The sequence below is a fragment of the Cyprinodon variegatus genome, unplaced genomic scaffold (genome assembly GCF_000732505.1).
Source record: "Cyprinodon variegatus isolate N-32 unplaced genomic scaffold, C_variegatus-1.0 Scaffold710, whole genome shotgun sequence".
Lineage (NCBI taxonomy): Eukaryota > Metazoa > Chordata > Actinopteri > Cyprinodontiformes > Cyprinodontidae > Cyprinodon > Cyprinodon variegatus.
This window is the reverse complement of record NW_015151163.1, coordinates 352,203-375,472: the sequence shown is the minus strand read 5'-3', so window position 1 is coordinate 375,472 and position 23,270 is coordinate 352,203. Positions and strand designations below refer to the sequence as shown.

Below are 23,270 nucleotides of genomic sequence, written 5' to 3'. Positions count from 1 at the left end.
TCCCCTTCCAATAAACTGTTGAACTTTTCATCCGCCTCTGAGTTGTTTCTGCATGTGGGCAAATCATCTGAAACCCATCATGACATTGTTCTTTTCTGGACTCGTAAATTCAGCCACTCTTGATGAGGAAAAGAGCAGCAGGCTCATGGAGCAAACCAAGCCAGAGTGGGGGCAGGAGGGAGCGGAGTGCAAGAAGATAGAAAAGGTGCTGCAGAGGTGGGCTAATGGCGAAGCTAAGAAGGAATCCCCAAAGACCAACAATCTCATTAATCCTGCTCTCCAACGTCCGCTCACTGATAACAAAATGGATCATCTTTAACTAGAACTCTCTTCAAAAAATGAGATTAGGAACTGCTGCGTCATCATCCTGACCAAGTCATGGCTTAATTCATGCAAACTGGACAGTGTTGTTTGTATACTCTCTGTGTGCGGAAAATGTCTTTAAAGTTTATTTAAGTCTAAGTCTTTAAATCTGAAATATCCGGTTTGAGATCATCCTGCTAAAATAAAAGACCATTTTACACATCTTTACCATGAAGAACATCAAATGTCTCCAAACGCAACATGACTCTCCATCTACAGTGAAAACTTCTCATAGAAACAACTGTTTAGAGATAGCTGATGCTTATTAAAGTGGTTTTGCTTAGAAATCTGTCTAACTAGATGTCACTCTATCAAACATTCTTGCTCTTTGACCATCATCTCCTGAGTCGTCTGAATCTCAGTGTTGTGCCTTGTCAGATGAAAACTGCACACATAATGCCGTCTGTGGAGTAAATCATGTAGAAGCTGAACAATCAGCTGTAAATAAAATGGTCAATAACGCTTTTCCCTGTTTGAACTTGAGTTGCCGTTCATATTCAGCTTCGAACTGTCAATCATGTAAGCCCTCACCTTAACCTAAGTCGTCTAACTCATCAACATAGCACACACTCCTCACTGCATTAATGTAAACAACAAACCTGTGATAATAAGAGTTAAATTAAAAACACAAAGGCCCCTCCCCCCAGAAAACAAAGAGAAGAACAGAAATAAACCCAGTGTTGTCTCTGTGCATAAGGCTGCTCCAGTCATTTCTGCTTCTTCACAGTGTCCTGCTACATCATCATCACTTGGTCAGAGGTAGAAGCCGGTGGCTTGTGTGTCTGGGACTAGAGGAAGGGTCTCAGAATTGGCCACCTTGACAGCAGGGGGCGCTGCTCCATTCCCATTGGGCAGGACACACCCTCCTGGATAGGAGCTGCTCAGGATGCAGCCTTTCTTCATCTGCATGAGGTAAAAACAAACATCAGAAATCCAGCTGAAGGTTACAACCAGTTTATGGTTTGATTTAACTAATTTGTTTAATGAAACAATCCAAATTATTGTGTTATTGTTTACAGTTCTTATTTATTTTTATAGAACACATCCAAACTTGGTAAATTGTGCTTTTGGTGATTTAATCTGTGGGCCAGCACTCTGCGAAAGGCCAGGCCAAAAAATCTGTTCATACTAAACACCAATAGATACTGCGGCCAAAGATATGCCTTAATGATAAAGTAGAGTAACTTTGGTTACTGAAGAGAATATTAACTAGCATATTATTACATTTAAAATATATTTTCACTGTCTACATGTGCCCCATATTTTGCTTTAAGGACATTTACAATTAAAAAGTTAAATTCAAACAAGTATTGCTACACTGCAAAATAATTGAAATCTATATAAGTAATTTCTTCTTAAAATAAGTGCATTTTTCTTAAATTGAGGAGCTAAGTGAGACACTTTTTCAATGGAACAAAACAATTTACATTTAAAAAAAGCACTGGAAAAAATTTAAATCTAGATAAGTCATTTTTTCTTAAAATAAGTTCATTTCTTCTTAAATTGAGGAGATTAAAGAGATATTTTGCCAATGGAACAAGACAATTTAGATTTAAAATAAGAAAACACAATTACATTGTCTTATTCCAAGTGCATATTATCTAATTATCTTATTTTAAGGGTAAAAATACTAATAGCAAGAAGGTTCTGGGTTCTATTCCTACATGGAGTTTGCATGTTCTCCACGTGCATCTGTGGGTTCTCTCTGGGCTACTCCAGCCTCCTCCCATAGTCCAAAAAAATGATTGTCTTGTTAACTGGCTTATCTAAATTCTCCTTAGGTGTCCATGAATGGTTGTTTGTCCTGTTTTGTTTGTTAACCTCTCTGCATTTAACCCATCCGCCTGGGGAGCAGTGGGCTGCTACTGTGTGGCGCCTGGGGAGTGGTGTGGGGTTAAGGGTTTAGCTCAAGAACCCAGAGTGGAGGCTGTGGGGATCGAACTGGATACTTCCGACCTTCTCAGAGCACAAGCGCACTATTTAAACACCTTTCTCCATGGACTCCATCTAAACATATGAACTTCTATAGTAACATGTAGTAATTTGCACTACTTATTAAGGTGAGGATTAACAAAACGTTGATTAGAATCAAATTCTTTTCACAGCAAAACTTTTAGTACATTGAATGTTTGCTTCTACAGTATTAAAACATTCGAAACAGGACACAATAATTGAAAAAAGGTTACTAAAGATTGTTTTAGAAACTACACTCACATCTGTTTACTTGAAAATAATGAGGGCAGCTGAACATTTGACCAATAGAAGATAATATAAAAACCTGATGTCAGGTTCAAGTAACCCACAGTGAAACCGTTGTTGAGTTAAACATTAAATATTGCAGCTTTGTGTCTGTAATTATTACAGATAAAACACAACAAATGTTGCCACATGGCCTGCTGGGCAGCACAGCCAGAAACATCAGCTTCATCACTACAAGGAAAAGGTCAGAGAGTAACCGACTCCTCATGATTCATGTCCTTAAGCGAAAGCCGTCCATCACTGACAAGACTAATTAGCAACATTACACCTTCTGTGAGGTTTGCCCTTAATAACCAAACAGATCTGACTAGGATCAGATATAGTTGTTTGCATGTACATATAATGTGACATTTTTTTTGAGCTATTAAATATCATAGCAACAACTTTTTTTTACCAAAAATATAATTTAGAAAGAAAAAAGAAAAATCCATATAAACATCGAGAGTAGAGCATAATTAAAGTATTAATTTAAAAGAAAAAGACTATAATTGTTTTACAAATGTCTGGTTAGCATGCCTACTCAACACGAAAGGATTCTGCAGAATTTTCCACATTCCAGTAGCCCCGTTACATCTATAAGAAATGCCTTTTTTTCATGTTACATTTCTCAGATTCAAACGGACACAAAGAAAAGTAAAACAAGAATGAACATTGGTCCAGCTTCTAAGTTTTGGTGCCAACTTAAAGAAGTAAAAAGGCTCAGCAGCCATGAAGAGGTTGCTGCCTTTCTTTAACACAGCTATGTTCAACATCAGCTATGCTAATACTAACTAAAGGTGAGCGGGTTACCATAACATGGCACAGCCATGTTTCTCCATGTTTATTTTTTAGTCCACTGTTAACTCAAGGAAAATAATTTTGACAAAGAATAACTGGGGAATGCTCTTAAGATGTTTGTTTTTATTTAGCCATAGAAGGATTGTTTCGTGGTCCTACCTCCAGCACAGGCACCGGTGAGCCACAGTACTTCTCAAATCTACCACTGTCCTCCTGAGCTAGCACCTTTTGCTCGGCAAGAAAGTGAGCCCCACAATGCCGCCTCACCTTCCCTCTGTTGTCCTTATGGGATCCTTCCGCCAGCCGTGTAAATTGCTATCACTGGCAGGCACATTTAAGGGTGAGCAAAAGACAAGAATCACCACTATGTAGTGGTCAGTGGAGAGCTCCGCCCCTCTCTTCACCCGTGTGTCCAAGGCAAATTTGATCATTGAACTATGGCCTAGGGTGTCGTGATGCCAAGAGCACATATGGAAACCCTTATGCTTGAACATGGTGTTTGTTATGGACAATCCATGATGAGCACAGAAATCCAACAATAGAACCACTTGTGTTCAGATCAGGTGTGCCATTCTTCTCAACCACGCCCCCCCAGGTCTCACTGTCATTGCCCACATGAAGTCCCTCAGAAGAACAAACCTAACACATTAATATTGAAATGGATTTTACACTTAAATCACCAAATATCATACAGCAGAGTAGTCACGTGATGTGACATGTGCTCCAGGATGATATCATGAATTCTTCTTATATATTTAAGCCGGTGTCGCCATACAAGTCTTATATAAGAATTTTACATTTTTGTGACTCCGGACAGATTGGCTTTTTTGGTCCAATATGGCTCTTTGAACAGTTTGGGTTGCCTGCCCTGCTCTAGCTGCAATCTTTCAACCTCACGCACTACCTCAGGCCTCCTCCCCACCAGAAGCCAGCTTCTTCAGCCTCGACTGCCACCCATTACAAAATGCCCCCAAACCCTTTGGCCCTTCCAACAGGGGGTGAGCCCATTGGAAGGGGGATCCATGTTTCCTCTTCGGGCTGTCCCCGGCTGGACTCTATGGGTAGAACCCCGGCCACCAGGTGCACATCAGCGTGCCCCGCCCCCAGGCCTGGCTCCAGAGTGGGGACCCAGTGACCCGCGCATGGGCGAGGGAACACTACCTCCATTTATTTTATTCTTCATAAGGGGTCTTTGGGTTATATATAACATAACATATAATATAGGGCTTCTTGGCTCTATCTTGGACCCAATATGTCTTTACTAGTTCTTAGATGGCTTCGGCAGATGGCCACTCACACTGAGCCTTGTTCTGCTAGAGGTTTCTTTCTGTTAAAATGGAGTTTTCCACTCCAGTGTCACTACAAGAATGCTTGGTGTGAGGGATTGCTTGGGAGTCAAAGAATCAATGCAATCTGCTGGTTTTCCTTAGAAAACTTTGATCCGATCTGACTGTATGATCACTGCAAAAATAGACTAGCAATAAGTAAAGACTTCTTATATTAAGTGTATTTACCCTTAAGCTGAATAGGTTAAAGAGATGATATGTCAATGGAATAAATATTTTGACTCTGATAATAAGAGTTAGATAATGTGAACTTTAAATAAGACAATGCAATTGTATTTCCTTTTTTTAAATGTAAATTCTCTTGTTACAGTGTCTCACTTACCTCCTCAATTTGAGAACACTTATTTTAAGAAAAAAATGACTTATTTAGATTTCATTCTTTTTGCAGTGATGTGGTTAAATTGTCTATGTGAAGTGCCTTGAGTTGAAATGTGGCTTCTGGATTCTGCCAAAAGTGCACACATGGAATAAATACTTCTTTACGTCATTTAGAAGCTCAGAAACTACTCCTCATGTGCATGTTTAATTTGTTAAATTCGCAAACTGGGACACCGATCTCACACAAATGAATGCTTGTGTTGAAGAGAAACAATTAACCTGAAGTTGCTTTGCTAGAGGGAAGAAGAGCACAGTGTCAAGTGGCGGGCATTTCTGAAAAGCAGCCAATCACAGACACGTTACTTTGTCTGGTGGGAAACGGCTTCAAAGTGAAAAAAGTTGCAGCTCCACACATGAGGAAGAGAGAATACTAAGGAGCATAAATAGCAAACCACAAGAGGAGAAAAAGACCATGCACTCAAGGTTGTGATGTATTTGGAGTCTCATAGTATTAAATCATCACTCATAGAACATTCAAGATGCACATGGATAGGAGGTTAGATGTGTGTTTAGAATAAAACTGCTCATAAAAGTATTTATTACACTTTTGGCAGATTCTTCATCACTACTAATGACCCCATAGTTCTGTTCTGTTCACAGTTACTGTGCACCTCACCTATGTGGCGGAGAATAGTGGCCAAATAGTTAAAATAATAATTATTATGTCAGGGTGTGACATAGTGCCAAAATGTTTTATAATTTGTAAAAACAAAAAATACATTTTAAGCATTTCTAGTTTAAAAACCTTAAAAAGCCTGTACAGTAAAATAACTACTTTTTCTCAGAGTACGTGTTGGTACAGAAACCGCTGCATCTCAGCTACAGATGGTGAACCCTTTACACAACTTTATGTCCAAAAACCTGAACTATCCTTCTAACAATAACAATAAACAACCCAGAGGAGAATAAAATCTGAATACACAAAAACAAAATACAAACACAGGAGAGTCCTTACTGAACTGGGTTTATAAATCATTTTATGTTCTTTAAGTGACTAGGTTGGTATTGGTTGATTTGAAATGATATGGCGTTGGTATTAGCAACAAAAGGTGCATCTCTGCTACATATTTTAACAAGATCTTATTAAAAAAGTCTAATTTGACCTTAGTATATATTTAGACATTTGATTGGCACTGTAAACATGCTTAGAAAGAGAAATGATCTCACTGTAAAATCTATTGCAATCAAAAATATACTTTTTGAGTTTTTAAAATGTGACAGAGTGCATTTGAACTATTTAGGTGGTGTGTTTTTTTGAACATTTTGACAACAATTACACAGGCATACTGTGGTGGATGATCATCCCACCACCACATTGTGTTGGTATTTTTTTTCTCCTTGCTTTATATTATATTAGTTTATGTTTAAGTTGGTTATTTGTGCACACTTTAGTTAATGTCTGTCTGAATGGTTTATTTACAATTGTTATTTTGTTTGAGGTGCTGCTGATGCAAACCAGCTGGAGGAGGAAACCTGAAGCGTACCATTTTTGAAAGACTGACGGGGGAGACTTGTTTCAAGTTGTTTTTAATTAGTTTGTCACTTAAATACCCACTTATTGTTTCTGCTAAGTAAAAGTTAGTTTTGCTTTATTTGTTTCATAGAATGGTTAATTTTGTATTTATCGGTTCTTTTGTTATGTTGGGCCTCCCTCATGTGGTAGACTTGGGTTACTCCATCCCTTTTTAAGCAGCCTTTAGTTCTTTGTTTGGAGGTAAGTTTTTTTGTTTGAGTTGGACCCTCAGTTGACCTCAGTTAAGCTGGGCCCTGATCCATATTATTTATTATGTAAGTTATTTTGTATTGCTTTGAGCCTTAACCATTTTTGACACAATTAAATGAAAGCACTTTTTCAAATTTTGAACACCTTTTGTCCTTATTCAACTTTGGTCCCTCACACTTACCTTGCAGTTACTGGGGTCATGACTGACCTCGGAGCTCACAACTTCATTATGGTCCAGCTTCTGGCAGGGCTTTCCGACTCCAAGAATCTGCTCCAGGGAGTCGTTAGGGAGAGGGCACTGAGACAAGTCTGAGAAAACCTGAGCGAAGGGCACAGCGATCTCTTCCTGTTGATGCTGCCGGACAGACGAAACTGAAAACTCACTCCCACTGTGGATTCCTGGCATTCTGTAGTCGGTGCACAAGTCTAAAGGAGTGTTTGTCAGAAGTTTCTGACTGCTGTCAGGACAGGGGCTGCTAGCAAGATGTTCAGTGAAAGCAAAATCCTGCCACTGGGATTTTTCAGCAGGTCCGTTGGAGCAGAAGACATCACACATTCCATTGAGAGCGGTTGTCCTCTGTGGAACAGGACACTGCTCAGAGAGCTGCTTCTGCATTATTGGCTGTTGTTGGAACTGTTGGTACATCTGCTGCTGAAACTGACCATCAAGTTCTGTGGCCTTGTTACTAAAAAACATCTTCTGTGTGTTAACTTGTTGGAGATGGATTTCTGCGCTGACGAGAATGTCTTGAGCTGTCCAGTGTCCATTCTGAACGGATGAATTATGCCCGAGAACTTCTCCATTAGTCAAGTGGTTGTTATGCCGGCTCCAGTCACAGGCAAGTTTACTTGTTCGTGTACTGAGGTGCTGCTGCATCTGTTGTGACAGCTGCACAATAGGAGCTTGCCCCACCACATGAGGCTTACAGTGAGAAAAATCAGTATCAGATCTGCCATCACTTTCTGATGCTGCTGTAGGGGTCACCGTTGTACTAGGAAGTGGCAGTCCCCTGTGCTCGGTGGAGACTGCCTTTCCCTCAATACAGCTGTGGATGTATGAGAGGATTTCGTCATTTGTAAGGAGGTCATCTAAAGTAGGCACACGCTCAGAATCCATCTCCACTCTAATCATTCGCTCATCTAGCAGCAGCAGCTCCAGGTCCTCAGCGCTAAGCCCCAGCCCTTCCAGAGCTCCAAACAGCTCAGTGTTTGAACAGCCCTCATCCTCTGCATCCACCACACCCTGGCCTTCCAGAGTAAGGGAATCTAGAGTAGCTAGCAGTGGGTCAAAGCTGGTGCTGGGTTCCGAAACGTCTGGGCCCAAAACACAATTACCAGGCTCATCCCACATCTTAATTTGCCCAGAAGGTTCAGGGAGAGAGAAGTCTATCTGCTCTCCAAAGAGGCTGCTGTGAAAGGATGTTTTGGGCTCAAGAGCTGGTTGGCAAACATATACAGATGTGTCTTGACTCATGAGAGCCCCAAGAAGGGAGCTGGGATTCAAGCCATCCTTTACCAGTCTGTCGGTGCGGCTCTTCTTGGTTTTATTCATGTTTTTTTCCTGACTTGCATCAACGAAGCCTGCGATAGGGTGGTTGGACTGGTAGAGTAAGGCCTCACCCGTGGCAAAGGTAAAGGGCAGATGCATGGAGCGCTTACGCAGGTGTTCTCCTCCCTCTTCATCTCTGTTAAAACAGAAAGTGTCAGAAAAGACTGTTTAGGTCAGGTGTCTTAAACGTTTTCCAGGCCAAGGACCCCCAAATCGTTGGCGAGATGAAGCGGGGACCCCTAATTAGAAATATTGTATGAAATTGTGTTCTATCAAACTGGTCCTACAGTCACTCTATTACAGATGGAGTAATGTAACTAAAGTAATTTCTCCCTGGGAATATTACAGTATTTCTGATTCCAGGTTGATAGGACAGGTGTTGTAAATGAAACGGTGCCCAGATTGAAAGAGCTCCTGTGTGTCGCTAAATGCGTGCATTGATCATGGGCGGTTCTACACAGGGGCCAACGAGGGCCAGTGCCCCTGTAGATCATGTCCTGGCCCCTGTTATGGCCCCTGTACTGAAGACATAATATTCAAAGAAATTCTAATTTAGATTTTTAGAAAAAAAACATTATTTTAACTTAAATTAAGTCAAAAATATGTAAAATTCCTAAATTATGAATGTTTATTGATCTAACAAGAAATAGAATTTTAATAATTAAACCTAATTTAATCAAAATTTCATTTCACTCAGCTCTCTTGATATATTTGAATCTCTTGCCCTGTTTTTTATTTAATGCTTTTCTGTGCCCCCATGAAAACATGCTGGCCCCCTCCTGGCCCCCTTGTACATTTGGTCTAGAACTGCCACTGGCACTGATATCTGAAAGACATCTTCTGCCCCCATTTATCTGTTTACTATAGTGTGTTGAATTCATGTTAATGTGGATTTAAAGACATTTCTATTAGTGGAAAAAAAGAAGTCTAATCAACCAAAACTTTCGTGACCCCCATGCAGTACCTCCGAGGACCCCCTAGGGGTCACGGACCCCCTGTTGAAGACCTCCGGTTTAGGTTATACGCATACATTTAAAGGCTATGAATCCAGCAGCCTGATCAAAACTGGTAAATATCTTTTGATTTTTAGTTATTGTAAAACATGGTATATAACATACTATGAATATAAAACATACAAAAGTGGTCTTTGTGTGGCAATGATGTAGTCTGGTTTGCCATTCTTGTAGACCAGCCGGGCATTGGCCTGGACCCACTTCCAGCGATTCTCTTTGGTGAGGAGCCTGAATACCGTCAGTCCACTCTCTCCTGTCTTTATCACTAAACACAAAAAGCAAAATCATAAGTTTAGATGTTAAAATCACAAAACTCACTGACCCATTCTGTCAATATGACAGAGGAATGAATGATTCAAAGTTTTTTTTAACACTTTTAAACCCAAAGAAGACCCTTGTTTTAACCACAATCCATTCATGCTGCATGTAACTAGTGATTTACTCTTTATGAGTAACTCAAACTCTGCTTCAGATCCTTAGCAGAACTGAGGCAACAAGTAAAATTAGGGCTGTGTGATTTTGTCAAAAATCTACGGTGGCCGGGAAGTGAAAAACCAACAACACAAAATCTGAAACACTTTTACAAATCTTGAAACAACTTTACATTTCAGAATACAAATTACAACAAACAAAACACGAGGTCTACTTAAGCTGTTTTGTGTTGTTTTTTTAAACGCCAAGAGAATCGGTATTTCTCCAACTTTTGTCCCTTCAGGCTGACAGAAATAAACGTCAGTCACCAAACAGATTTCCAACACGTAGTGTATTTTTTATTCTTCATTGCTGATATAAGAGGATGGAAACTGGCTGATAGCAGGGCACAAAAATAAGAATTTCTGGTTAATCCCCTTCTAATGTAAAATATGAAATATTACTGGATTAAGGACATTTCTAGTATAACATATCACACATATCAATTTTAGAGAAATTGGAAACAGTTGCTCTTTATTTCCCAAATATATGGGAGGAAGAGAGAATGGATTCAGCTTACTGAAATAATCTGTTCCCCTCCATAACATGGGAAGAAGTAAATGTACCTGCAGGTCTTTAACTGTGCTTATTCCTCTCACCACCAACAACAAATCCTGTGGATTTGGTCAAATTTACTCTTTATTTGCAAAAATTAAAGGGGCGAACAGATTATTATTTGTTTTATCAAATGTAACGTTGTTTCAAGATTTGTAAACGTGTTTCAGATTTTGTATTATTGGTTTGCACTTCCTGGCCACCGTAAAAATCTAATTGTTTTTTTTTTTACTACAATTATAATTTTATTTACGTTTTTTTCAGGAAGGATGTAAATGTTTTTGGGTCTTTATTTTTGCACGGCAAAGTGATTACTCACAAGCATGGATTATGTGAGGCAGCAAACCCACTTTAAGCATGCCACCGCCATCTAAGGTTAAAGTAACCAATCTACTGGATTCTTGTAATATGACAACAATATCCAGCCTCCTCGATTTGCAAATTGAGGTAATTGTTTTATTTTTATTTTATTTAATGTAATGGCTAGACTATTGATAGTCTAGCCCTTATAAAAACTTGATTCAAGTATATAACTGGACTTTAAACATGGTTGCTCCACCAGCAGCATCTTTCACAGGTAGAAACTGCCGGCACTGTCAGACATAGCCATGTGTATTTGCTATCATGTCACTGCTACTCTATGTATCATCTCTGATGTTGTGGCTTTATGGGCTGTATCCTTTTTGGCAGCTCTGCTGCTCCACTCCAGCTGTTTGCTAATCCTGCAGAATTACTTATGAAAGCTGTCTAAACACATCGGAGCAGGCCTTCCCAACCTTTGGTGTGCAACAAAACTTTAAAGAACATTGCAGCTCTGTTTGTACCAAAGGCATCTGTTGGCTATGTGAGTTAATATTCAGTGTACCCCGATAATTAGCTTTTTAGCATCACCCCTAAAACGACATCAGATTAGTTTTTCTTCTGGTTGAATTTGCATGTTTTTAAGCCAAAACAAGTTTTTGGGCTATGGAGGAACAGTGGTTAGTGCAGACAACCAATGTATGGAGGCCCTAGTCCTCGAAGTGGGCGACCCGGGTTCAAATCCGGCCTGTGGTCCTTTCCCGCATGTCTCTCCGCCTCTCTTTCCTGTCAGCCTATTGTTCATAAAAAACGAGCCACTAGTGCTGTAAAAACAAAATGCAAATGTTTTTGGGCTACTATACTGCCAACACAACACTAATTCTGACATTTTGAATTGAAAAAACTTTCCTGGGTGGGAAGCAAAACGTCTTTAAACTTGGAAACCAAGTCCGGTGGATTGTTTTTGAAAAGCATATATTGCTTAATTAATATAGTCTATTAACCTAAAGCAATAAGCATGGTAAGGTTGTTGCACGTCGGGTATGGCGGTCATTGACCTTGACCAAGGCACCTTACAGTAGAACTGCATTCAGTCCCTGGACTGGCATGGCTATCACTTCCCCTACATAGTAACGGGACAAATGCAGAGGAAAAATTTCCCACTGTGATCACCATTATAGTCATGGTAGGCCACTTCTTTGATTTTATTTATTTCACTCAGGCTAATCGTAAGCCCACAGCCCGCCAAATGTTGAAACATATAGTAGAAATTTTACACATTCATTAATAAAATGTCATTTAAGAAAGGGGATGATTTTTAAGATTTTTTAAAGAAGGGGGATGCCACCCTCCCCTCATTTCGAGTACTGAATATCATTAATAGAAAATCTCCTATTGTTTGAGCTCATCTTAAAATGTCCTTACTTCTAACATGGTTCTCTGCACAGTACAACATATCAGCTGCGTGAATGAACTGATAGCCCGATCCTCGAACTCTTAGCTCTGCCTCAGTGTACCCCAGAACAATCTTCCCTCTGAAAGACAAAAAAGTCAACACTCAGTTGATCAAAAAAGTTTGTTCCTGAAACTAAAGAATAGGATTCAAATATCCAAAGCAAACAACCCACAGACGATGTGTTCTGTTTGATGTGAAGCTAAGCTAACAGACAAATAATGACTGTAAGGATTGAAAGGTGACTTTACTTGGCATCACAGGCCAGGGGTGTAAAATCCAGCTTGTGTTTGGTCCTGAAAATCATATTTTTGGTTCTGATCTCCAGGATGGACGGAGGCTGCAAGGGAGTTGCAATCGCAAACAGGGCCAGCTGGGGCATGGCCTTTCCTCCGTTTTCTTGCCGTTGGTTCTGTCCATGCAGAAACTTTAGCCTGCCCTGGATGTTCAGAGCCTGGAGAAGAAGCACATTTTATGACAAGAATTCAATTTGCAATTCGGTGTATTAATATAGCACCAACTCACTACACATGTTATCACAAGGCACTTTACAGTTCACCAGATCATCCAGTCAAATTGATTCAAAGTTTTCTATCACAGCAAGCATGCTTGTAGCGACAGTGGAGAGGAAAAACTCCCTTTTAACAGGAAGAAACCTCCACTGGAATCAGACTGTGTGAGCAGCCATCTGATGAGGCCGACTGGGGTTTAAGGAGACAGAAGCAGAAATACTGAAAGAAACAGAAAGATATACAAAAGGAAATTGCTCCATAGTCGGCCAAATCAAAAACAAACAGAAGAACATGTTCCCTATGGACTCAGGTCCATAAATATGTTATTTACGTGTATTTTAATATCTACGACTGTTGTTCGTGTACAAAGATGAAGTTTTCTGCATTCTTTGAGACTTTGTACACAGACATTAGTCTTCCTCCTTATCTCTGCCTGTCTATATACGCCATAAGTTCTCACCCACTGAAGGACAAGTGTTAGATCAGGAAGTCTCTGTAATACTTTTAGGAGGTCTTCTGAAACTGTGATTTCAAGACACATAAGAAGTCTAAATAACCCGATGAATTATATTATTTAAGGTTCTGAAGATCTTTTTTTTAAATATATATATATAGACAATTTAATGAGTCAACTATTGAGATATCAATCCATTTCGGAGTAAAAAGGAACAGCCTGGTATATTTTAAGACTGCACACCCTCCACTGAAATATTCTTTCTATCAAGCAGGAAGGTTTTCCCCTCAGCAACATGGACCTGTGGTGTGTAGGTCAGTTCTTCCCAAACCTACCAGGAAACCGGAGGAGTTATCTAAGAGGCAGCGGAAACGACACACAAAATTCCTCTCCAGGAAGGAGGAATTTTCTGGAGGAAGCTGCTCAGGGTCGTAGGTGACCAAAGAAGAGCCGCCATCCGGCTCCATCTCTATGGCAAAAGAAAAAAATAGTCAGTGGAGTAATTTTTCTAGATTTTCATCCAGTGTCACTTTTCATGACCAAAGTCTTCCTATAGTTTTACCTCATTGTATTCTGTTTAATCTGCCTCTCTCTGAATATGCTTAATGCGGAGTAACCAGGTGTTCCTCAGAAAAGCTCTGCTTGTGTTTGGACTGCTGGTGTTAGCCAAAATCCAAAGCTCCCCAGAGGAAAAACACACACCCACACACCAGTGTTTCAAATACAAAGTGAGGACCTTGCATAAACTATCTAATTCCATTAATTTTCTACTGTTCTACAGCCTATCAATGCGATTTACCACCGTCCAATCCATTACTGGTCCACACCACCCTAACCTTAACCTAAACCAACAAAGTGAGCGTCAGTAGAAGGCCTCACTTTACATCAAAGTCCTCGCTTTGCTAGTGTAATGCACCAAAAAGGTCCTCACTTTGCATTAAGCACAAATACCCACACACACACACAACACACACATAAGCATCTTAAAGCCTAAATACAGATCTAGGACCACTTCAGCTCATAAGCCACAGTGAAGATTACAGGGTCATGTGATGGCAGCTGAGGCTGGTCTCACAGCTTAGTGCTGCGCTGTTTGTTCTCACTGAGGTTTAAGGCTAGAAGCAAGCTTCACACACCTGACTACATTTTCATTAGATGATTTTTACAGAAATAGAAAAGCTGATGTAACGGTCCTGTTTAATGATCACATATTAAAGAAACCTTAAGAAACTTTCATTGTGTTTTTGAAAAATAAATCTTCTGGATGCCTTAAAAAGGAAAGAAAAGCCACTGAGTGAATGAGGCTATTTCCTTTCAGTTTTTTGGCCTCATTTAGGTCCTGAACATCATAAACTCCAGATAAGGCATAAGCGGTCACCTTGAGGGGAGTCCTGGGACATGGCCGAAGCTGCAGCCTGAGGAGGATTCAACGCCCAGTGCAGGTTCCTTCTAAGTTCCTGCTGATCCTCTGTGTGGACCAGTTCATAGACGCTCTGGTGCATGACATCAGTCTAACAAACAAACGCATACATGGAAGAATTGATTGAGCATCTTAGGCAGCAGTGGGCAATTCCAGTCCCTGAGGGCCGCTATCCTGCAACTTTTAGATGTGTCTTTGGTTTAGCACACCTGAATCAAATAATTAGATGATTGAGAGAACTCTGGAGGAAGTGACTGCATACTAAGGAGGTAATCGATTCAGGTGTGTGGAGCAAGGATGGATCTAAATGTTGTAGGATACCGGCCCCCAGGAACTGGAATTGCCCACCTCTGATCTTAGGCATGCAGAAAATGATACACAACCAAAAAAGAAGTAACTATGTAATTTTTTTTTAAAAAGATTCACCTTAAAAGTCGTTAATTTTCCTTAAAATATGTCTACAGATGACCCCCCCCCCCCACCCCCCACCCCAAAAAAAACAAAGAAACGAAAAACAAATCAACAACTTTATAGTGGAAGAAAATGCATCCACAAGGTCATTTAACCATCAGCATAGCATAGCATTACATTAAATATTGTTGCAGTTGATTAGCAGTGGCATTGATTCATAGACATATAAAGGTGTTTCTGAGTCGTGGCAGTTGTGCCACCAAATCTATAGATGTGACCCAAAAATGTGTAACAGCCTGGCTAAGCTGGCGATTAAACCTTGGATATTGTAGTTTTAGAAGTGTAAATGTTATCTAATCTAAATAAAGCTGTTTATCTTCCTGCACCATTCAAATTTAAGACCGATGCACCATTATGGGCCTTGGAGGGAAAAGGCATTTAAGGGTGAGTGGGTTTAGCTTGGGCATTGTCAGTTTAACTCTAACTCCCCCAAATTTCAGTGATGAAGTCCTCTGGAAATTTTTAATAGTTGTTGTTGATTGCAGAAGTGTTGAGTAGTTCCCATTGATTTTGCTTGTAAAGCGGGGGTAGGGCGCTAGGCTTACCAGAAGATGTCAGGAGTGAGGTGTTACTATATTTGGCCAAAAATGGCCGGTTTGAGGAAAATTATAATTTAAATTTTTTTACTGATTACCACTAAATTCTTTAAATCACCGTGAGCCTATTAGTTTTAGGTATAAATAATGATTCATTGATCACTCCTTGCTGATCAAGCTTTTCCTTTAAGTGAGGAATGCAGCTAACCTGACAACAGCCAGATGCATGTCTCGCTCCGCCTAGCTCCACTCACATACATCTGGGAACCCGCTCATTGAAAGTGATTTCCCCAACCGAATTTATGGTCTGTCCAATCAGGACGCAGGGCGGGTGTGTCCTGGAGTGGAGAAGCGACCGTGAGATTCCAACAACAATGGCGGCTCGCATTGAGGAAGCAAGCGTTAGCATTGATGCTGCAATTTCTTCTGTGTTGTCCAATCTATCTGATATTGTTTCATTAAAAGAACATCAGAGAACGGCTTTGAAGGCTTTTGTTGGTGGAAACGATGTTTTCGCCCTTCTCCCGACCGGATTTGGCAAGAGCTTGATCTACCAAATGACTCCTCCTCTCACAGCTTCACGGGTTAGCTTCGGTGTGAGTGGTTGAAATAGCACGTCAATAAAGATGATAGACAAGTGGCTTATCCAATCATATGCAAGGAGTTTTGATAAGGCCCAGCCTTCAGTAAAGGCAATTCCTATGGCGGGTTCCCAGATGTATGTGAGTGGAGCTAGGCGGAGCGAGACATGCATCTGGCTGTTGTCAGGTTAGAATGCAGCACCATGCAGCTCTCTGCAGAACTCTGCTGTGACTTTGATGACAAGGCCAAGCTTTAAAATGATAACGACTTACACAACGATCTTGGATGTCCGAAGGAGCAACCAAGACTCCTAAGTTTATCCCACCCGCATGCAGCACACAAACAAATCCCTCGTCTGGATGAAAGCATGTCTGCATGGACTGATCTATGAGTGAATGCTTTCAGTCCATGAAACCTTTAAATCCTGTAGCAAATTATTAAGAGTTCAATGAGGTTAAGACTTTTCAGAGCACATAAAAATGCATGATGAGTTTTCTTTTCTGCTCCCATGCTTTGGTACTTTGATACATTCATCACTGAGATAAATGATAAAATCAAGCAGATTTAGGAGGTACAGTACCTGATGGAAGCCTAAGTAGTCCTGGATGGTGTGAGAGGAGTAAAAAATGGTCCCATCAGCAGTGATGACTACAACAAACCCATTAAGCGCCTGGAGGACAAAAAAACAGAACCACACAGACTCACTTTACCTGAGAAGAGATCAAACTATATCAATTCATGCCTTTGGTTAGTGGCTGCTGATCTATAGCTAATGAGACATACAGCTTTAGGCTATAATACTGTAGAGCGTCACACACAAACATACAGTAGATCATGGACCAAAGCTGCAACAACGTAATGCTAATTCCTGTAAAAGCAAAGAAATGTTTTCTTTCTCAAAAGCAAACTAAGCTACTGATGTGAAAAAAAAAATCAACATCAACTGTATAAAAGGTAAACAGAGGATCCTTCCTTATAAACAAGTACATGACTTAGCTTGAGATAGTAAAAAACCCTTTAAACGTCTATTCAATCACCTTTAATGACACCAAGGACATAACGCCTAAATATATATTCATTATTCCTTCTCTATATTTAGGAAAAACATCTGATTAAAACAACCTGGTTGTAAATGTATTCAACCTGAAAAGAAAGAAAACCTTTGTTTTAATTTCAGTATTAAGTCTTGTTGAGCTCAGATGAAGGGTTTGGCGCTGGTGGGACTCGTCAATCTGAAAGAAGAAGAAGAACTCCCTTGTTTGCACATGCGCAGTGCTCGAGGTTCTGGTATATCGGCTCGTAGACGCTCAGAGCTCTGCTTCAACAGCAGGATTTGCCCAAGAACACCTCACCACAGCCAACTGAATTCCAAACATGTTTGATTTTCTCCCGACCCTATGATTCCTGATCGTGAAGTGGTCATGAGAGGCTGATCTAACATCCTTACCCGCTGTATACTGTACAACAAAGGACGCAAGATGAGGCTGAAACTTGGCCTGATTGAAAATATTCTTGCACAATATTCATAATATATTGCAATATTCTCTACACATAAAATGTACTGTTTATGTGCCACTGACCAGTGAATATCATCCTTAATAATTTGTTGATATGGGACAACGTAAAAAGATTTTAATGTTTTTTGAAAGGACAAAAACAAGGTGGTCCGATAAGGCAGACCAGAAGCCAACAGCAACACAGACGGGGCAGCAGGATTTCTACTAGTTGCTCACTGTGAGAACAATCTCCTGGAGAATCTCTGAATAAGTTTGCAAGACATTGCTTCCTTCTTTCAAAGACAGCAGGAAGTTCAGATATGAAGCAAACTATGATGCTGAAAGCACATTCTGATTCAGCCTAAGCATTCCCTCTTCTATGGTTGCTTCTTTTCTAGTGTACAGCCCTCGTATGTGCTCTCTGCCATCTCAGACCACAAATGTTTTAAAGGAGTATGTGGGTTTGGTTCCTATGAAAAAAAGGGCCATTTGGAGCAGTGGCTGAGAGGTTCTAATGTGGTTTCATGACACCTTCTTCCAGGATAGTTTGGAAGATTTTATCTGCTTAGAGACAGTTTGTTGTGACGTTTGTTGCGGTGGAGTGGTTGCCTAGTGTTTTAGGGCATATAGCTTGGAATCCTGAGGTTGTGAGTTCAAAACCTACTCCCACAGACTGCCACTCTGGCTTGACTTGCTCCCTGGGCACTGAACAGTGGCAGTCCACTGCTCTCCAAAACTGGATGGGTTAAATGCAGAGAGTTAATTTCTCCATTGTGAGATCAATAAAGTTTAAAGCAGCACTCCTTCAGTGTTGAGCCTTATGGTAGCCTCTGTGCCCGTTTTTAGCTGGTCTATTTATCAATTTTGGAAAAATGTCCAGCTTTGTGATTCTACTAGACAAGGGGAAAAAAAGTGGTTTTTCCAAAGTTTGAGGAATTTTAATCAAAAATATCAGTTGTTGCTTAACTTTGTGTAGAAAAAGGCATATTTTAAGTAAGAGAGAGAGCAGATTTTTGAAACAATCAATGTAGAGGATGAACAAAGTTCAGTTTTCTCTGCCAAGTTAGTTTTAAATGCGTTGGTCTCTGTTGTGCTGATGAGGTATTGAAAAGGTCGGACTTTTTCTTTTTTTTAATTCTTCTAACTAACTCTGAGCTGAGGACATTTTCCTCATATGAGGGGCTCTTTTAAAAGAGTATTTTTACATTTTTTTTAGAGAAGGACCGAATGTTATTACTGTCAGTAAAATCTTTAATATGATCAAATCTTACTCAAACAAATTTGTAAAGTTCTTCCATATTTGCTCCAATTATTGGTGCTTGACTAAGACTTAGACAAACTTTATTGTCATTTTGTATACACAGAGTGTATACAAAATTAAATTTCAACGCATACAGCTGTTCAACAGTGAATGAGCAGCTTACAACAGTAAAATGAACATTATCATTTTAAAAATGAAGCAGCAATCAGAATGTAGAGTCCAGGAACAAAGGAAAACCAGTTTAAAGTCATGGTGCAAACGGCGTTGATATGCAAAGGTCCAGTGGTGTGCAAAATAAATAAATATAGTGCAAAATGCAGTAGGACACTGGCTTGTGAAAAAATAAGCAAATGGTAGTGCAAATATGTTTGCAGGTGTGAAAAAATAATATTTTCAGAAAAGGTTAAGTAAAAAAATGATCCTTTTTACCAGGGTTTATATGCCACAGAAGATAACGATGGGATAAATGCCATGTACAAGAATATACAGACTGGATTAAATGTTAAAGCAGAGATCTACCTTCAAGGAAGACACACAATTCTTTAAGTGTGAGGGCAGCAGTTGAAGCAGTACAATGTTTGAGTTTAAAAGAAAAAATCTTTCTTAATTTAGAGAAGCATGATGTTGATGAATGACTTCCAAGCTTGAGTTTTGTATTTCAGTAAAAACTTGCTGGATGTTGTGTTCTCATTGTGCTATTATCTAAACCTGACCTAAGAAATTCACAGATCTTCTGCATGAATGAAAAATGATAATTCCCCAACAATGAGACTGAGAAGGGGGGTGAGGGGGGTACCTTAAGGGAAATGGAGCGCACTTAGGTTTTCTTTTCAAAGACAAACAGATGCTGAGATGTTTCCAGCTCACTAGGCCGATATGTGCTCACCCCCTTCCTTACAAGCAGAGCAAAGCCACATACACAACCACTGAGTCCCAGCTGTCCTGCAGGGCAAAGTGATTAATGCTGCAGATGGTATTTGAGATAATATACAATGTTTGTAGTTATCTTCAACTTCTTAACATAAAAACACAGGATGGGAAATGTCAACCAGCTGCAGAGAGCAGCTAGTTTGAAGCTCTCAGTCCTGACTTTGCTATGAGCCACTATAATTAGGGCCTGGTCTCCTCAGCACCCACTGACTTCCCAGTCGCTCCTCATTGATTCAGAGGGCAGCAGCGGAGGAATGGTGGCTAAACAGGTTTCATTTTGCTTTCCCTGATCCATGAAAGATAGAAGCTAAGAGGTTTCCTACAGCTGGAATGACTGAGCTCTCAGCCTCTTCCATCTGATGCAGAGGTGCACAGGTTCAACCAGAATACTTTTACGGGAATACTGCTTCTCCAAAAGAGCTTTCAATTTGCGTCCAGTGCAATGTAAAGATAAAAGGAATCCTTCCTGCTCCAGTTAGGAATATTGGGCAGCCTGTTTTCTCTGGAATGCCAGTCTGATACACATTGGAAGGAACTGGACTGGAAAATCGATGACATGACTGCACCAAACTCCAAAAGATCTTAGAGCCTGTAAGCTCGCTCTACTCGCCTCTGAAACGGAGAATACACTTCCTGATGGGTTTCCTTCAAAAGCGTTAAGGTTAAAAATCACTGATCTAGAGTCTAGAGAAGATTAATTAGGGTTTATCAGTAAGTTCTGATAGTTCTCCAAATATGTCAGGGATTTTTGTGTTGCCATGGAAATAGGCTCCAATTTTTTTGCCCATATGGGATGTATCTGATCTTTTAATGGTAGTCTGAACAACAAAGATCCAATTTTTTCCAATGCGACCAAGGCCACTTGGCTCTTTGGTCCTGAATAAAATATGTACTGTATCTCATCTTTTTAAATGCGACCTGTGTCTGAACGGCCCGGTCTCATTCATCCAGCCTGATCGTCATTAATGCTCAGCAAAGGTCACTATTCTGCATCTTTCTATGCAGAGGCAGGAAGAAAAACAACAACCATGGCAGACAATGATGTCTTTTTTTGAACCATCTTGTAATGATTGAGTTTTTAAAGTTGGGAAAGATCCCTAGATGCGCTCACCCATCTGTGTTTACTTCGTAAAAACAGCTTGGGACATCATTTCGTCCTCTACTGTGCGTGCAGGACACCTGCATTGTATGAATGCAGTTGACACAGTAGATAACATCCAAGTCGCATGTATTTGTTAATGTGATTTAAAAACTAATGTTTAATTTTTCACACAGGCAGATAGAGGAGGATTTGGGTAACAGATTGAGTCTGATATTGAACTTCTCTAACCATGAGATCATTTCAAACTGCTTACATGAATCATTAAACTATATTTGGCATAAAAAAACAGGTTATGTCTGAACCACCAGAAGGCCTAAGATTTGTCTAAACAAGAGTTTATGAGGAACAACATTTTACAAAATCATTGCACAGATTCTAAAAAACTTTTCAGGTCAATAAATGTAACTATGCTGTTTGTTGTACGGCAGCTTTTTATCAATTAAACAATAGAAATATTTACCATCCTTTCTTTTTATGTTTTGGAGCACAGAATAATGGAAACATAAAAAATGGAATAAAATGAATACATGACATATATTAGGTTCATGAGAGTGATGAAGATGAGACTGAGATTGAACTCTTTAGATGGGGGGTGGGGTGGTGGGGGTGCCATAGGGTCATTAAGTAACCCATCCGCTGTGATGTTGCGTGAATTTACAGAGGTACAAGGGCCGACAATATGGTTCATGGAAACTGTGTCAGAGGAAACTAAATGACTGAGGGGGGTGGGTGGGTGTCTGTTGCCGGGGGGTGGTGGGTGCCTCATACCGATTGGTTCCTCCTGTCTATATGTGGGCCCGGACTGGGATCCGGAAAGCTGCTTATGGTAAATGGGAGCTGGACACCAGCCAAGATGGAAGACCTCCATAGTGTGTATAAGCTTGACGTTCATGAACGGATTGTTGACTTGAGGAAGAGCGACTATATTTCGCCTCCATCAGGGGGTTAGAAAGTCGCTCTTTTTTTATTTTAAACCCATTCAACTCATTAGGTTTGCTTGCATTAGGATGAGGCTGTTACTGGTGTAGTGGAGCTATACTGCTGGATATTGTATATACTACTGTGTGTGTGTGTGTGGGGGACAGTGTGTGTGCATGTGTGTGTAAGTTATAATCCATGCTGAGCCGTTGCTCTCTACCTCTGATGTTATCCAGGAGCAATCTTGTTACGACTTTAAAGCCTGTACAAAAGTTCAAAGTTCATTATTTACCTCTGCTAGCACAGTGAAAACATTTAACCTAACTCCAAATCAGGGGTTGGCAAACCTCGGCTCCGGCTCTTTAGCGCCCCCCTTGCAGCTCCCTGGAGCTTTTTCAAAAATTTAGCAAAATTTGTTTTGATTTTTAATGTTTATTTTAATATGATGTGCAGGAGGTCAAACAAACATTAATTATGTTTTCCAATGCTGATAATATTTGTATAATAAATACATTTAAACGACAAATGTAAACAGGGATCAGTGGTCATAGCCTGAAACACACGTTTCAGCGCAGCGCAGTGCCAGGCAAACAAGTCGAAAGGTTTGTGTCGGGCCATGGATCCCAAAGGGAAAAAAAGGAAGATAGCTGATGAGAACAGAGGATTCAAAGAAGAACTGAGCGACTCATTTTCTTTCATTACCGATGCGGAAGGATTGTCCGCATTTTTACTTTATAATGAGAGTTTGTCAAAAAAGAGTTTTTTAGAAAGGCATTTCCAGGTAAAGTTTGCTAAATATGCAGCCGATCACAAAGTTTGGAGTGAGTGAAAAAGCGCAATCACAGAACTTGTGGATAAATTAGAGGAGAGCAAAGATAGATTTAAGGAGTGAATTCCATCTCCAGACTCCATTACTGCAGGTAGTTTGGTTGCAAGCATAGAAAACCGCTCACGGATCAAACAGGTAGTGCTCTGATGCAGGGATGGGAACTTTCTTCCATTTTTCCACTATTCCCCAAAATAAAATAAAAAATTTAAAATTTAAATATATATTTATATATATTCTGTACCCTTTTGTCTAAAAACCCTAAATAGAATCCAGGGCAACCAAATGCCTTCAGAAGTTGCACACCACCAGCTGTTCTGTTTTCAGCCTTAGAGGTTAAGGAACATGGGTGAACAAACAGCATGATGGAGGGAGGATTATCAGCACATACAGTAGGTCAGGGAGGAAGCTGTTTAACAAAACAAGTTCAAAACAGAATAGGAGCTCCCTGTCTAATCATTAATCTGAAATACGATAATAAGCATAGCTTAACCACAACCTTTCCAAAACACGAAGACTAGGCATTAATCAGAAAAGTAACAAAGCTCAATGGGGAAATCCTGCTTATAACGGAG

At 40.1% G+C, this 23,270-nt stretch overlaps 1 protein-coding gene across 1 annotated transcript in view; it reads right to left on the bottom strand.

Annotated features, from left to right (window-relative positions):
- Positions 1 to 490: 490 nt before the first annotated feature.
- Positions 491 to 23,270, bottom strand: part of LOC107097609 (aryl hydrocarbon receptor-like) — a 51,817-nt gene continuing 29,037 nt past the window's right edge. The window contains exons 4-11 of the mRNA XM_015394814.1: positions 16,743 to 16,832; positions 14,532 to 14,664; positions 13,489 to 13,622; positions 12,439 to 12,641; positions 12,160 to 12,269; positions 9,532 to 9,673; positions 7,028 to 8,531; positions 491 to 1,266 (exon numbers count right to left, since the gene is read on the bottom strand). Coding sequence (XP_015250300.1) covers positions 1,117 to 1,266; positions 7,028 to 8,531; positions 9,532 to 9,673; positions 12,160 to 12,269; positions 12,439 to 12,641; positions 13,489 to 13,622; positions 14,532 to 14,664; positions 16,743 to 16,832 — 2,466 coding nt within the window. The 3' untranslated portion in view covers positions 491 to 1,116. The remainder of the gene's footprint in view (positions 1,267 to 7,027; positions 8,532 to 9,531; positions 9,674 to 12,159; positions 12,270 to 12,438; positions 12,642 to 13,488; positions 13,623 to 14,531; positions 14,665 to 16,742; positions 16,833 to 23,270) is intronic.